Source organism: Perca flavescens, chromosome 12, assembly GCF_004354835.1.
Source record: "Perca flavescens isolate YP-PL-M2 chromosome 12, PFLA_1.0, whole genome shotgun sequence".
Taxonomy (NCBI): Eukaryota; Metazoa; Chordata; class Actinopteri; order Perciformes; family Percidae; genus Perca; species Perca flavescens.
In genome coordinates, this window is record NC_041342.1 from 21297943 (window position 1) to 21315015 (window position 17073).

The 17073-nt window shown below is 37.7% G+C and overlaps 1 protein-coding gene across 4 annotated transcripts in view; it reads right to left on the reverse strand.

Moving 5' to 3' along the window:
- piezo2b (piezo-type mechanosensitive ion channel component 2b) overlaps nt 1–17073 on the reverse strand; it is an 84192-nt gene that overhangs the window by 59943 nt on the left and 7176 nt on the right. For 3 of the 4 annotated variants that reach the window (XM_028593357.1, XM_028593358.1, XM_028593356.1), the window contains exons 2-5: nt 15378–15473; nt 9702–9827; nt 3217–3259; nt 3–165 (exon numbers count right to left, since the gene is read on the reverse strand). In XM_028593357.1, coding sequence (XP_028449158.1) covers nt 3–165; nt 3217–3259; nt 9702–9827; nt 15378–15473 — 428 coding nt within the window. Of the gene's footprint in view, nt 1–2; nt 166–3216; nt 3260–4840; nt 5223–9701; nt 9828–15377; nt 15474–17073 lie in introns of those variants that run through there. The other variant, XM_028593359.1, reaches the window with a different exon arrangement.

The following is a 17073-nucleotide window of genomic DNA, read 5'->3' on the forward strand; positions in this document are numbered from 1 at the left end:
ACTTGTTCCTCTGCTTCGAAGTCGGCGTTGTACTGGGCCATGTCCTCAGGCGGCCTCTTCTGGACCAGACTGCGGCACAGCAGCCAGATGGCCAAGCCGGCTACGAACATGCCAATGTCAGGGATGAACACTCTGATGCCGTTCCCTGCATCTGCACCAATCACACTGGAGACAAACAGAAAACAGAGGATACCACACTGACAGACAGCAGACGATCGTTTCCTGAAAGTAAGAATGAATCCCAATATCTTCCAAAAATAGTGATTTGGAGCAATATTGCAGACTGGGATCACAACCAAATGATGGAAAAATGGGACAGAGTACAACAAACCTCATGGACTGTTCATGGACAAACACTTCTAATATGAAATCCTGGGACTTGTGGTTGCTTGTTAAGTTCACTTGAATCAGGATCCCAAATAGCTGGGTTTAAATCTTGTTTGGAATATTTGAACCCTTGTCATCTCCCTATCTTTCATGTCTCTCTGTTCAACAATCTTAAAAAAGCTTGCAGAAGTTGTCACTAAGCATTATTTTCCTACAATCTGTGTTCATGCAGACTGCAACTGCGCTAAAACTCATGAGAATGGATATTATTGCAGCAATTATATCTTTCAGAAAACACTACCTGTTCACATGCATGGGGATCTGGATTTTTTTTTTCCATTACTCAACTGTTCTTTTAATATGTGTTGTTTTGAATTCTTCAGCTTTTATATGGAGTACCACCCACTTTAATGAAATCAGGCTTGCCGGTTTAAAAAGTATTGCTGTTAACAAGTGAGTGAAATTCCATTCAAACAAAAGGGCCATGAGAGGTTTTTTTACTGAAGTATGAAAAACATGTTTACTCCCTTGAAAATTGCATCCTTTGTTCATAACAAGGTGGTGTAAACAATAAACTCTCTTTTTCCTCATTAAACTGCAAAAAAATAGGGTTTGATCTACTTTAGATTTTCCAGATTGAATGTGTTACTTAAGGTATGATGCTTATTGACATCTTACCTGATACTATCTAAATTCTCCTCCCATCAAAAACTGTGTGCAGATAATTTATTAATAAATTAATAAGGTATACACAAATAATATTTACCCCAGTTCTGCTCTACAGTGTTTTTCATTATTCGACTAAAATATAACATTGTTTGATGTCTTGTGGTTATATCGCCGTGAGCAAACAAAGCTTTTGTAACATTTGCTATTTGATTAGTCTGCTCACCTCTAACTAAATATCAAAAGGGTTGCTCAAACAGGAAGCTAAACAGTGGCGGCCGACTGTTGCCATGACAGCTACAGAAACGTCAGGCTTTAAATGATCCAGTGAGATGCATTTATGCTGCCTGAGGACAAGTTTTATGAGGTGTCATGATTGCATGTACAATTAAAGCAAATAAAAAATGTCCTTGAAATGGATAGCAGGTTTTTCAAACCTTTAAAACTCACTTTTATCATCCAAACCAATTTCTATTTCAGTTTTACAACAATTGCACTTGCATCCTGTGTTTGGCCACCAAAGGGTTTTCTTTACATTTCATGCTGAGCTTCAAGTGTAATTGAACGGTTTACAATAAACAAAACATACTGTTGATTCCGCGCCGCAGGCTGCAGAGAAGAAGTTGACCAAATGTTTGGATCTGGTTATAAAGCACCTGGTTCTTTCAGACAGAACCAATTTCATTCTGGCCTTGAATGGTTTATAAAGCTTATAAAAGTTAACAAGTTGAAAACAGAGAGCTAATCAACACGATGGAAAACGCATACTTGGATAAATAGTTGGGCCTTTGGCTGCTGTTGGCCAGTTTAATCTAATCAAGGACGTCTGTTTCCATGTGCTTTATTGTTGTGAAGCTTCGTGCATCCTCATTTCAATGAAAGAGATGGAAACCGTCAGAGCCAGACAAGGTTGAGCCAGCAACTTTAATGACTCCTATTTTCCCCCACTTATCATGTGAGAATATTACAATAAAAGCAGCAGTGCTGGGCGCCCGAATAGCTAAGTTGGTAGAGCAGGCGCCCACATATAGAGGTTTACTCCTCGACGCAGCTGGCCCGGGTTCGGCTCCGACCTGCAGCCCTTTGCTGCATGTCATTCCCCCCTCTCTCTCCCCTTTCATTTCTTCAGCTGTCCTGTCAATAAAGGTCTAAAAAAAATGCCCAAAAAACAATCTTTAATTACTCATGAGGCATTGGAGATAACCTAAAAATACAGAAACAACAAAATATGTTCTCAACCATATAACTATTTGGTATTTAAAAAGTATTTGAAAGGGTCAAACTTGACAAAACTAAAGGATCTGTCTTGGTGAAAAGACACACAACAGCTGTGAATTCTCATGAGATTCCTATAGACATCGACTCTGCATTTCTTCCATTCTGCTGTCAAGGTGGGAAAGCATGCAGCTATGCCGCTGTAAATACTGTGTATACTGTATATGATCCCCAACACAAACAGGTAAATGCAGACGGGATAAAATGTTATGGCTCTACTTCCGCCACTTACAGTATACTATCCACCAAGGGCTGTTGAGTACTGGAAAAAGGATGTGGCTGAGTTTGGACATTCCCGTACTTAGAAAACCACATCTAACACGATCATGGGGGTGTGAGGAGACAGACACAATGGCAAAAGCTATGAAAAATAGGGCTGTCAACTGATTGTCTGACGTAACTGGGTTTAGCGCTCATCAAGAATCCACACAGGGACAGGTTAGGAGCATTTATAAACCTTGTCAGATGACGGGCCAGTGCAGCTAAATGCAAAAAGTGGTGTTTAATGTTATTGTGGGGTTGCTATATTTAGGACACTGTGCACAGACAATGCAACCTTCTACAGTGGAAGAGAACCACATGTCTGATCTATGACAGGTGAGATAAATATTAAAATTTTAAAAGGCTTTTACTGTTGATTCTGAATTTAAAAAAAAAAAAAAAGACATTTTCCGTTGTCATATTGCGGACCCTCCCTTTCATCAGCAAACAGTCTTATCACTTCCTCAAAAAGCATCTGGATTGCCCAACTGGGAGAAAGGTTCATGCTCAGTTTTTTTGGGGGTACATGAAGGGATTTATATTTTGGATCTCATCAAGCTTGCTAAATGACTTATACAATAAAATAAAAATAAATAAATATATATATTGTCAAAAGGTAACAGTATCATTAGTTTACTTGAATAAATGCATTTGTTGTGAAAGCGTTTTTAATAATCATTATCTTACCTCTCAAAGCCAATTTGTCTTATGGATTTCTCCCACGCGGAACCTGGACAAAACATGAAGTCAGTTAGTGAATATGGATATTGTTTGGTAAAAAAATACACTTTAAATTACAGTAAAGGAATGAGTCACACTATTGGGCAATTTTGTCAGAAACAGGCAACTCTGTATTCCACTCAAACGGTAATGGACTTTCAGTGCAAACGCTGTTGTTTCTTTATTACTCATCAGTGAATAAAATAGCTGCAAGAATAGCTTCACTATCACAGAGGTTGTGTGTTGTGTGGTCGGGTAAATGTAGATGAGATGAGTGTGGAGGTCAGTGGGTACCTGACAAATTTGTTGAAAAATAAATTCAACAAACAAACATCTGGGATGGGAGGAGCCCACATGACTAACCCCTGACATAACCTCTGACATCAAACACTTTCACTCACAGCCGTCCTCCGACTGAACTGTTAAGACACAAGAAGAAACTGTCCACACACACACACACACACACACACACACACACACACACACACATTTTAAAGTACTCCGTAATGGAGGACAGGCAGTGCTGTGATTATCTGAACTGTGCTGCAACACATCCCACACTGTAAAGCCGAAAAAGTCTAAACAACAAATACAAATCACTTAGTATTATGAGTGTGCGGCAATGCATTGTGGTATATTATCCAGAGCTAGGTGACAGGACTTCAATCAAGACCACAATCATTTCATAAATTTACCATAATGAAAAGTGTTTAAGCCTTTTTCTAACATCGTGGGTCAGTAAATTTTTTTCCAAGACTTCATATCTATTCATATATATATATATATTTTTTTATGATTATTTTTTTGGCATTTCTGCTTTTTATTTTTAATAGTGAGAAAGAGAGATAGGAAAGGAAGGTGAGAGAGAAGCAATGACGTGCAGCAAAAGGCCCATGGGCCAGACTGGAACTCAGGCCACTGCAGTGATCTATCAAGGCACCCCAGGAAAATATACAATAGAAATACAATCAGTATTCTTTACTCGACAAAGATGATAATGATGAAGATGAACAAACATTCTCTCTTCTGGGGCCTCTTTAGGCCTAGTAGTTAAAAAGGGGCTGTACTTGATATCCAGCACATTAATATAGCAGCAAACAAATATTTTGTATGCAAAGATATGGTGGAGTAATCCTGAGCAAAGCATGAAGTAACACTCCCTCTGTGTAGGTTGTAATCTGAGCTTCTTTGATATTTGTTTTGATAGCCGGTCTGGCCACACATGCATGTCAGTGCATTAGGCCGTGAAAAAATATACGTAAAGCCACGTGGAGGCAATTCCAGCACCCTGTTTATTTAAGTATTTTGAGTACAGCCCCTTAAAAACGCATACTATGTAACTGCTTTCTTCTTTTGTACTAACTTAGATCAACCACACGTACGGAGCGTAGAATGTAATGTAATAAATTCGTTAATAATTCCGAACCTGCAAGGGATAACACTCAACTCGGCTTCAGCATTTAGCTGCATTAAGCTAATTGTTTTGGTGTAATTGCCTCTACACAGACTACATGGTTGGGTCTTACTAACTTACTTTAACCCCAAGTTAAACCATGGGCAGTCAACAATATCAGATAAGCAAATGCAATACCTGGTGGGGGCTGCTGGTAAGGGAAGTCAAACCTGTAGCTTGCAAGCTGAAGACTCAGGGGGTTTTCTCAGGAGTTGGTGAAGGCTAAACCAGAAGGTTAGCCAGAAATATGACTCCATATGAAATGGGCATATTGCTCTGAGTCTGCTGGAAGTTTCAGTGGTTAGCTGTTAGCTAACATGTTAGCCATATACCTTGATAAGACAATGGTATATTAAGCTGTTTTGAGAGTTTGTTTTGGAATCATTCTGTCTCGTAGTGGTCTAAAAGAGCACAATGCAGCTTTAATTTAGGGGACATCTCACAAGTATAAACAAAAAGGTAAACTTATATACAAGCTGCCATAAACAAATCGGAGTGTCTATTGGCACCCCCCGTACGAATAGCCTCGGCCACACAGCTGAGCTATTTACACCCTGTGACGTAACAACAAAAAAACGTTGCTCGCGTGCACCGAAATCATGGCGGACATTCATCTTCCATGACCGCAGAAACTGGCATATTAGGGAAGTTTTGTCTCGAAAGTTTATAACAATTGAATTTCTAGCGGAAAATGGATACTACAGTTGCGCTTTCTATCTTCAGTGAAAGCATACAACCGTTGGTTTGTTAGTTAGTACCTATTTTTTTGTATACAGTATGGTTACCTAGCAACCGAGGCTTGAAGAAATCAAGTAGTTAACAGTTGTTGAACATTCTGAAAGAACTGCTAGCTAAGTGGTTAGTACGCATAGCTTTGGTATGGGAGTATGGAGTTCGATTCTCCTGTGTGGTGATTTTATTTTTTCAAATTTGGATTGGATAATTTGCATGCAATTGCGCAAGTCAGGACCCGCGAATGCGATTTATTTATTTTTTTGCAGGGTGGTAGGGAAAGACTCATGAATATGCCTGCTCTAGTTGGGTTGGATAGGTTTAGGCAAGAGGAGTGGGATTGGTTATGGTTAGGGTAAAAATGTCAGGGTGACAATATTCCAAAAAGGTGTAATACATGAGTAGTATGGATAACTGTGTGTAAATATATGCCAAGGCACTGTAAATGCACAGGGGTGCAAATAGCATACACTGCTAATTGTACCAGGGGTGCAAATAGCTTCACCCTAAACAAATTGGGTTGGTGGGAGAGGTTTGAAGCATTAGTGTCAGTAAATGTAATGCCAACCAGCCAGTGGCATATTATATTAACTCTTTACTTTAAAGTGTTGGGGCCTCTGGTCAAACTACTGTGTCATTTACAAGCCAAATAACCTTAAGTGAACATGCTGAGGGGCATGCCAGAACCTTTCACAGGAGGAGATAAGGTCCACTGATGTTGTTGTAATGAGTGACCACAGGCAAAACAGTCCGTTTCAGTAAATCCCAAGTTGAAACATCTGCAACACCTTACTTCAGCCCAAACTGAGCTCACAGGTGTAAGAGGAAACCGATATCATACACGAGGCATGCCAGATGTAAAGACAGGCCAGTGTGATCCATAGGATGAGAAGAGGATACTGTGTAATAAAGCAACTGTGTAATAAAGCCTTAACTCAGCATGGAGACTTCTGGAAAAGAGTATGAGACTTTCTGCCTGTCAAGGCGAGACTGCCGTCCACCCAAGCTGAGCACCAGAAATACCTGTCCTCAGACTTTATGTGAACATCATAAAACACCCTTTGTACTTGCTGCACCGTTAACCTCTCAGCACAGGATTTCTTTGCACTCTCTCTTCTATCTCTGGGGCCTAATGCCAGTTGCCCTTTTCCGCAGAGACTGGTAATATGCACCGTCAACTTTTCAGCACATTATGACTGTAATCGGACAATCAGTATGCAGAGGGAGAATTCAGTAAGTATGTCTCACATTTGGGGAATGGTAAGCAGGATATATGTGGATATGGAGGGTGGTAAAGGTCAACAATGGCATCTATGTGACTTAATGAAGACCATCCCTGAGGAACTGGTTGCAAAATAGCCATTCAACAGGACGTTTACTCCTTATGAGCTGGTGAAATATCCATTGCCATCAGATATGGGCCAAATCAAACGTGCAAATCCTTTTTTATGGTTTATTTTAAACTTCTTAATCTCCAGATGGGTGGGGGCTACCACTAAGGACAATGACTGCCAGAAAGTTTAGACAATCACAGGAAAGTATATGGCATCTGGTGGTCTTTGACGGTTAATACAAATGCTTATGACTGTGCTGACTCGACATGGTAGGAACTGCATTTACAAACAGAGGAAAGACAGATGACTCCAAAGGAAGCCAACCCCAGCACATCTTGCGACCAGTCACTGACCTGCTCAAACAGCTGGAGGTGTTAGCTTTTTAGGCAAGGTTTTCTCATTCAAACTCAACTCAGTTTACTGCTCTAATGGTGTATTTGGCTACAGCGAATAGGGGAAATCATATGAAGTAATCTGGAGGGAGGATAACCGCCTCACCGCAAAGAAGGACTCCTTGTTTATACTTGGCTGCCAAAAGGAAAAGGGTGTCAAGGGGCTAAATGTCAGATATAGAAATCTGAGATAAGGCAGAATGTAGGCGCTGTATCAAGGGGACAAAGAGTAATGTTGGGCTTCCTGTTGCATATGCAGCCCAAAAATAAAAATAAAAATAGGATGACATTAACTTCAGGAAGTAGAAATCCAACAATATGTATACAAATCATCACAGTGGTCATCATAGTGGTAATGTCAGCAATGACACAACAAAATACTGACATTTTGTGATTTATTTACATTCTTTAGTGATTCTTTAGCTCCATATGAAGTTTTTCATCATGAGTGTGTGACGTTATATTTCTCCACCCAGTGCCTCATTAATTGTCAAATGACAGCCAGGATCCACCAGCTGTTCACTTTAAAGCAATTCCTGAGCAGCCCAGCGCTCAAACAGGGACTTTGCTGTTAAATGTTGCAGATAATGACTCAAGATAGTTATTCATTAAAATGCCAATGGAGCTTCATGATACATAGTCTGAATGTCTAGACACAAATCTTATAGTTTGATACAGAGTTTCATGAGAAGCCCAAGGCCAATTATTAACACCTTCCAAATACCGAGTCAGTACCTTACAGTGTTTGCTTTACTGGCACTTTTTTTTTCTATGTCGCCATATGGCACAAGGAAGCTAATTACATTGAGGAATGCGTTACATTCATAAATCTTCATGATGTGACAAAATGCAATAAGATTTGGGATGTTTCTATAAATTGTAAATCATTATTAGAGAGCATTTTTTACCTTCTCGTGCGAATGAAACGTGTTTACTTAGTTTTGGAAACGTTCCCTCTACACCTTCTCTGGTGGTATACAACTCTGTGACACTGCAGCAATAGCTTAAGCACATAACTGCCTCTGTGATGGATGGGACACATGTGCACACAGTCTGTCATGAACATGTGGCCCAACAAGTAGAGATCTCACCGTCTTACATGAGTTCTCATGGTGAGTGACTTGTCACGGATGGGGGGGGGGGTTGATTCTTGTTTGGACCACCTGAAACTGTATGTTCTCATGGCACTTTGTGGCAACTGTCTAACCCTGTCACCTAAAAAATAAATGTATATACTTAATATACTGAAAAGACATATAATGCCACATATATTAGGTATTTTATTGACATAATGAGAAAAAAAAAATCGTAAATGTATCTGCAAAGTCGCAAAATGTTCATACATATCTGTAAAATGTTCACTGACAGCAATTTTAATTAGTATACTCTAAAATATCCACTTATGGCAACTGAAACATGGTTTTAATGTTATAAATTCATTTATACTTTTGTGTCAAGGGGTTATGTCATACCTATGACGGCAACATCGGTAAGCTTCCTTGGAACGCCATAGGCTGCATTGTGGGTCTATGTGTGCACCACCTAAAAAATTTAACAACACTCAAGGGCTATGATGGCTACAGCGATACCACATGGGAGCCTAATAAAGCTGTGGCTGGTCAGTTTCGGCTGCTTGCATTTCCTCTGATGCCAGTAGACGTTGTTAAGAGTGAAAGCAACATGAAGCAAGTTGGAAAAAAAGTTTTTGTTTTCAGTAACAAACATCTAGCAAAGACATTTCCACATCAAATCTTCTGCTCAAGACAATTGTCGCTTTCTCTCACAGGAAATGAAACAACATAAATATGGCAACTGCACCCACTATTTTCATATTCAGACATTAAACAAGCCCAACCACTAAAAGAATGTTAACACAGTTACTATTAAATGACGATACAATCCAATTAATGTACAATGCATTCATCTAGTGTTGCGGGGTGTTATAAACATGGGAAATCAGACATTGAACTATAAATCTAAACCTATGCCCTTGGTATCTACAACATGACTTCCTTCATCTCCTTGCATCAATTATAAATCCAGCTTTAAGCTCTTACAGTACTAAGTTTAAGTTAAGGAGAGAAGGTGATCTCGTTTAATATATAAGTGTCAAAGTCCACCAGTACGCCCACCATCCACCCCACCCATCTTTGTATGTATCTAACACTACTGGTATGGACAATGAATATAATCCAGGCAACAATTTGGCCTGGAAACGTATTTGGCAAAATCATTTTGTTGTATATAAAAATAATTTCATGAGACAAGGATGTAACTGTCACAGTAAAACCAACATTAAAAACTTATTTCAAAGGGGTTGATTGTGGCTTTATTTGTCCGTTGACTTTTCTAAAAACAAAACAAGTGTCTTCTTGTATGTCTTCTAAAAGGTTTGCACACAGCAAAAATTTAAATCAGCCAAGTCCATTCTGCAGGTTCTTTGTGGATTCTTGACCTGCAAGTCACTTTGATTTCAACATACACAACAAACATCACTACCTTTAAGCCTCGACAATAAAGGCGGCAGTGTACTGTACTCACAGTTGAAGTCAGAGGTGATGGAGTTCCCGGCCAGGAGGCTGTTGACGGTAATCTGATAGATGATGTGGAGCAGCAGGAAGGACATACTGGTGAAGCATAGGGACTGCAGCAGACGCCCTGTGTGGCCTGGAGGAGGAGAGCGGCTACAGTGAGTTCACCACCAACACCACTCAGTTTACACATTTACACAGTTATTTCTGCCGTTCATGTACTGAAACCCAGTACTTTTTACTCACCGAGAACTGACTGAAATTTGAATACTTATTGGTTTGTGCAACATTAAAAAGTGTCTGGTATTTCAGAATTCTGATAGTGCCCTTAGGACAGAGCAAAGAGAACAATGATCCATATTCATGTGATCAGCTGTGAAGTCTGGAGCTGTTTTGAATGAATTAGTTTAAAAACAAAAGGTGACTGGGAGAGCACCCAAGGGGGATCATAATACATATTGGTCAAGAACTGGCAACACTACTATACAGCAAATCTTATTCCTGTTAAAAAGTCAAATAAACATTCTGGTGGACCACAAGAACTCTAAGTATTTTTAATTAATCGTACAAGGAACAAAACCAGCTTTTATACCCGGTTAGATTCTTTGATTTCTTGGCTTTAGTTGCAGTTCATGTTCGCAAGAAATGACTTGGCTGTCCAAGACGATAAGAGCAAAATATGTGTAGGTGATGACTGACACAGTGTCTTTCTTTAATGTAGGTAAAGAATACAGCTGTCAGTGGACATTACTGATCCTGGGGAGGAAAGGATGAGAGCAGTCTGAGGAGCTGCCACAGCTGTTCAACACATGGCTTTTATAGTGCACCTACGGGTATTTGGGATAATTTCAGGAGTTGTTATGGCGATAATTCTCTACAGTAGGATTTCTTGTTTGCGAAAATGTTCATCCTCAGGGAAGAACAAGCTTGATGAGATTCTTCTTTGATGAAGAAATGACAGTAATGCCTTTTATAAGACCTGAAAGATTGAATTGTCCCACATATCTGCACAGTTTGGTCCACTGGTTCTTCACAGGGCAACATCTCCATCTCATTAAATTTACTGCATCCTTGCGGGGAACACATAACAGTTTTACTATAGTGTATTGCACAATATCCTGGCTAAGGTGAAGCGCTACTGCTGAGCCTCAGGCCATCGAGTGCTAACCTAATCAAATGTGTGCAACAACAGATCATGGCAGGCGAATTAAATGTTGAAGTGAAAACAATTTGTGCTAATTTCCCATTCTAACTCCCTGGGCTTTCACAAAGAGGGAAAAGAATGCTTGTAAATACGGAGGTATGAGGACTGTTAGCGAGCTTCTGCATCCAAATTGGTCCAAAGGCTCTGGACAACACAATCGCTTTGGCTCTGTCCCTCTGTTTTCCTATTTGTAATACAGTATTTTTGTTGTGTGACGTTGATGGTCCCAAGAGTACTTTTTAAAGGTTTATAAAACAGAGGGCATTGTTCCCTTTTAACAGTTGCTGCTTTTTCCCTTATCAATCAGATAATCGTATCCATTTGACAACATTAAGACCTAATTTAACCACATGCTGCATATGGTCTTTTTAAAAAAAAGTCCTGGCCAGGAGTGATGGAATGTAACTTAGTACATTTACTCAAGTTCTGTACTCAAGTACAATTTTGTACTTTACATGCATATTTTTATTTTATGCTACTACTGTACACTACATTTTTTTAAAGCCACTATTGTACTTTTTACTCCACTACATTCATTTGACAACATTAGTTACTATTTACTTTGTAGATTATGATTATCAATACAAAATCTTAATCAATTTATAAATCACCATGTATACTGCTACCTGGCAATTAGTTCTACCTTTACCAGGTGCAATATTAGTGATGCTTACTTAATAATACTACATCACTAATTATAAATAAGATTTTGAATGCAGGACTTTTACTTGTAACAGAGTATTTCTATACTGTGGTATTGCTACTTTTATTTAAGTAAGTACTTCTTCTACCACTGCCTGCCAGACTATACAAAAATAGAAAATTGCCTCAGTTCTAAAAAAAAGTATGATAAATACACCAGACACCCTCTGTTAGAAGTCTACTAGCTAAAAGATAAACCTGATAAATCATCCATAACATCAAATATTTATACAAATTCATACAACAGTTACTAAAAGACTCCCCAAAGGAAAATTGTCATGTCGGTGCCCATTCAACAAGGCATATAGCACCTACTGTAAAAGCTGTTAAAATGCCTGCTGCCCATATGAGAGTAACAGTTTAGATGTTGTTCACCTCCACGGAGAATTGAATGCCTTCAAGGGGATGTGGAGCCAAATAGTGCAATTACGACATTAGAGAGTAAATCACAAACAACAAGTTGCACAAGAGAGTGTATGTCTCCAGTTAGGATTGGAGTCTTGTATACGGTCATATCCTTGGGCACACAGCCCTGCTGTGTCTTTTCAAAGCAAATTACACCTAATGAATTATTCATGTCTAACATTTGGTTTAAATGAACTTTACCAATTTAACTGCCGCATTTCCTTTAAGATTCAGCAGACAAAATGAAACAGACCATCAAAACAAAGCACTGAATTTAGCTCAATCCCTCTCTTAACTCTCTCTAAAACAATTGATTAAAAAATGAGTTTCTTTTTTCTGCACAAATAGATGTGTATCTTTGTATGTTTGTACTGTCAGTGTGTATTTTGCATGGTTTTCATACACAATAAATGCCAGGATAACTGGAGGAGATAACTGTCAAATTGTTACTCTTCAGATTCTGATTATCTGTTTAAGATTATAACCGCTGCATAATTAAAACCACAGTGTAGCAATTACTTTAAAACAAATTTTTATCCTTAACTGTATACAATCTGAAGTTAAATGGAAATTGATCATTTACAGTACAAATAAATGTTGGCAATGCTATCACAATCATCCTGAACTACAACCAGCTGTTATTTTAAACTCTATAAACTGGCGTGGCACCCAAGCTAAATTATTTTTCCTTCAATAATATGACAAATATTTACCTAAAATAAAGAATGATTATAGTTTTCAATCATTTCATAATCAGTCAAAAATAATCCTGTTACTAAGACTGTGCTCACTGAAACGTCCTCATACTGTGGCTCTCTCAGCTGGCAGTTCCCCTCCCTGATGAAAGACAGGTGAGGCAGACAGATGTCCTGGCAGGTGTTGTACTAAAAGAATAACTAATACTATATGCGCCTGTGGCAACTTACATGCATGATATTCCCTTCTATTGTGTTTTTGCTTCTTTACATGACCACTCTACACAGTAGTTAACACAATTTCTGCTAAAAGGTTACATGAACATATGCTGTCACCTTCAGTTCACAAGCAGGGCCTCCTAGACAAATAAAAACTTGAATGCTTCAATGAGATCTTATTGTTTATTCAGTCATTTAAAAAAAATAATAATAATAGTGGATGATCCCTACAGCATTTAAGAGGTTGTTCTGCTTTAAGTTGGGAAAGTTTTACTATTTTGATTATGTTTAAATCACCATTTACTCACACCTGCTTCAAACTTTTTTTTGTGGATTGGCTCTTTTATTTTGAATACATAAAAAAATGAGTGGCAAATAAACATATAACCTGGTTCAAATATGTGTTAAATGCTGTGAGTTATTTAAAATTATGCAACATCCTTTTAATTATTAGCATGGTTGTATATTATATAAATGGTTGCTTTCTTTTTGTTGATTTCAAACGTGTGCCACCTGTTCTGCCAGGAAACATCTGTTTGGGGAAACCCCAACTTCCTAAATGCATTCATTTTTGCATTCTCAACTCTAAATGCAAACATTAGTGAATGACTGTGTACCAAAAGGAATTATGACAACTCCAAGAGATCGGCTGTGAAGAGTTTCCTTACAGTTGGCAACACAGGAATCAACAAAGTTACTGGAAGGTGTTAACGGCTAGAATCACAGGGTCTGCAACCATTTTAATGACAACATAGCAGAGTATCACATTTTGTTTAAATGTCAAGCTTAGTGAAATTTAGGGGAAATAATTTGTATTATTAGTATAATAATTTCTATTATGTATTATTTAAACCATTTATCTGTTTGTCCGCAACCTGGCCCTGGATAAACAGTGGAAAATAAATGAATGGATGAATGGACAGTCAGATAAACCAAACAGAAAGCAGGTGTCATTTTCAAGATTTTTTCCAGTAATTTCTTCCTTTTTTCACATCATTCCAGCTGAGGGCTATTGTTTTGTGCCATATTAAATATGTTGTTTGTACTCCATACCATGTTAACATCTTAAGATAATGAAAGCAGTAAAACCCCATGGTGGAATTGCCTTCCAATGGGAGAATGATGAATATACATATATATATGAAAATACACACTGAATTAACTTTTATGTGAAATGTAAAGTCTTATTACCCAGAAAATTAACATTATTTTTGTGGCTACAAACATCTTAAAAATATTTAAGCTGCCTTACTTTCACTTGAAGTTTAATTTGTTATGTCTTGTTGGTGTCGAAGTGTCTATTATATGTTTTTGCAATACTACATTATCTTAAAAAAAAGCTACAGGCACACTTCATGTTTTAGACTAATAAGACAGAAATGTTTTCATATTTAAAAAAAAAACTTGTAACTGCCATGTGTTGACCCACGTTTGAAGTCAACAGCTATCAGATACATGAACACTGAGCTTTACTAGAAGACTTCTCTCTTTAACTATTGATGAGTGTAAGTGGTCCACTTTCTCTGCTCACTCCTCTCCCTCTCTTCCTTCTTTACTTCCTGATTGTTATTTTAGCTGAAGACGAGCAGAGACGGCTCTTGGACTGGATGTTGTTTCCTCCACCAATATAGGTTTATGTATTATTAAACACTGCATGTGGTCTCCTACAGAAACCCATATTATGTGTAGTGTTTCGTGGTGAGGGAAGTGCATAAAGGCGCGGCTAAAGTTGCCGACCACAATCCCACATTCATCACCCGTACGGAGAACAGTCACCTCATTCTCATAAGCCTCAGAGGTCCACTGTGGTTTATATTTAAAGGATGAGTGACTGCTGCATAAACCAAAATACCAAAGAGCTTAAATACTAACCTTCACAAGGTCTTAATTTAAACAATAACACTTGTCAAATGCACGCACATCATGATATTATGAAATTAAACCCATCTAAGGAATCAGTGGAGCCTTAGGAGCAACTTTTATATCCCCCTTCGATAATTGAAGTGGTTAACCATTATCAAAAACAGCCCGTCATCTCAATTTTCTTCTCTTTTATTTCTCTGAAAGATATTTTACAGGCTGTTTTGGGTTTCTTTTCTCAACATCACAGCTTGTGTGTTTAGTTTGTATCTGCGTGGACCTTATCTGTGCAAATAAAACAAACCTAAGCCTAAAATGTAATTTTTTATCAAGTGGATGTAAGATCTGGTTTCTGATGGATCACGTCTCATCATTTTTATTATTACAGATGGACTCATGCCCGCACTAACTGATATTACCTTTCATGGACTAAACTATGTGCCAAATCCATCCTCATCTCAAGGAAATTCAAGTCCTCTGGAGAAGGGCTGGTTTACATTATAGAGAACAATACTGCAATTTTAACAAGACCTTTGGGAAACACTCAAGATTCTTCAGGCGATGGACAAAGTATCAAAGAGAGTTACACTATAGTTCTTACCTTGCATTGTTGTGCTTGTGGGCTCTGCGAAGAGTGGAATAAGCAGGAGATAGATGAGGTAGACGAAGGACAGGACATTGTACCTGAATACGCAAGCTGCAGAAACAAAGACACAAATGCATATTGAACAGCAAACCCACCTTCTGATCATAATAACAAAACAACAAACAGTGCAGAAGCTGGCAGTGGTAAAGGAGTCGTCATTGAGATAAACTAAACACAGATTTAAGAGAAACATGTGGTGAAACTCATTAAAATGTTCCTGGTGTAGAAAAGCTGCTTGTAGTCATAAAAAGCCAGAACATTCCTCGAACCAAACTTTACACTCACAAGCCTCGTTATCTGTTCGTCTGGCCTGCATCACAAAAAGAGCCTAAGCTTAATTCAGTCATTCAGGGAATTTATGTTTGATTTGAAGTATAATAATCAAATGATAGTCCTTGGGTGTTAAGAAAGACAATTAACTGCAGTCAACTCTGCCTCTCCCTGCATATATATATATATATATATATATATACACACACATACATACATACATACATACATATGTGTATATTCCACTAGTGTACAAAATATTCTTCAAAGTAGCCACCCTTTGCTTTTTTGATAACTCTGCAAACCCTTGGTGTTCTCTCAATGAGCTTCATGAGGTAGTCACCTGAAATGGTTTTCACTTCACAGGTGTGCTTTGTCAGGGTTAATTAGTGGAATTTTTTCCCTTATTAATAAAAAAGCAAAGGGTGGCTACTTTGAAGAATCTAAAATATAAGACATGTTTTCAGTTATTTCACACTTTTTTGTTAAGTACATAATTCCATATGTGTTCATTCATAGTTTTGATGCTTTCAGTGACAATGTAAATAGTCATGAAAATAAAAAGAAAACGCATTGAATGAGAAGGTGTGTCCAACCTTTTGGCCTGTATGTATGTATGTATGTATGTATGTATGTATGTATGTATGTATATATATGTGTGTATGATCAACAGTATGGATTCCGCAAAAAACACTCAACTTATATGGCACTTTTAGAATTTGCTGAATATTTTTAGATTTTTCGAAGGCATTTGACATGGTAATGTTTATAAGTGGCTCAACAATGATGTTCTTAATAGAAATATATATTATTTTGAATGGTATTGAATTAGAAAGAAATATAATGAAATATGGTGCACCTCAAGGATCCATATTGGGACCTTTATTATTTCTTAGAGTGTGAAATGTCACAACCAGTATCTGAAAATTATTTAGTGTTTGGTTATACTCTTTTTATTGACGAATAAAATTAGATTTGATAGCTTATGTTGATCTTTTTGTGATATTTTCAGTGTAATTTTTGCATTTCCTACATTCCCTTAATTTGTTGAATGTATTATTATTTCAGTGATAAGATCTTAAGGACATAAATGAAAGACCAATTTGCGTAGACACTGTTTCTCAGATTCCTAAGACAGAAATATTAGTCTGTTAATCAAATAATTCTTTAGAAAATATTTTTGATAATTGATTAATTGTTTAAGCAAAACAACCTCTGGTTCCAACTTCTCAAATGTAAGAGTTTGACACTTTTCTCAATTTAAAATGATTGTAAACTGAAAAACTTTGGCTTTTAGCCACCGTGTGATGTGACGTTTTTCACTGTTTTCTGACATTTTAAAGACCAAACAATTAACCGATTAACCAATCAACAGGTTAAT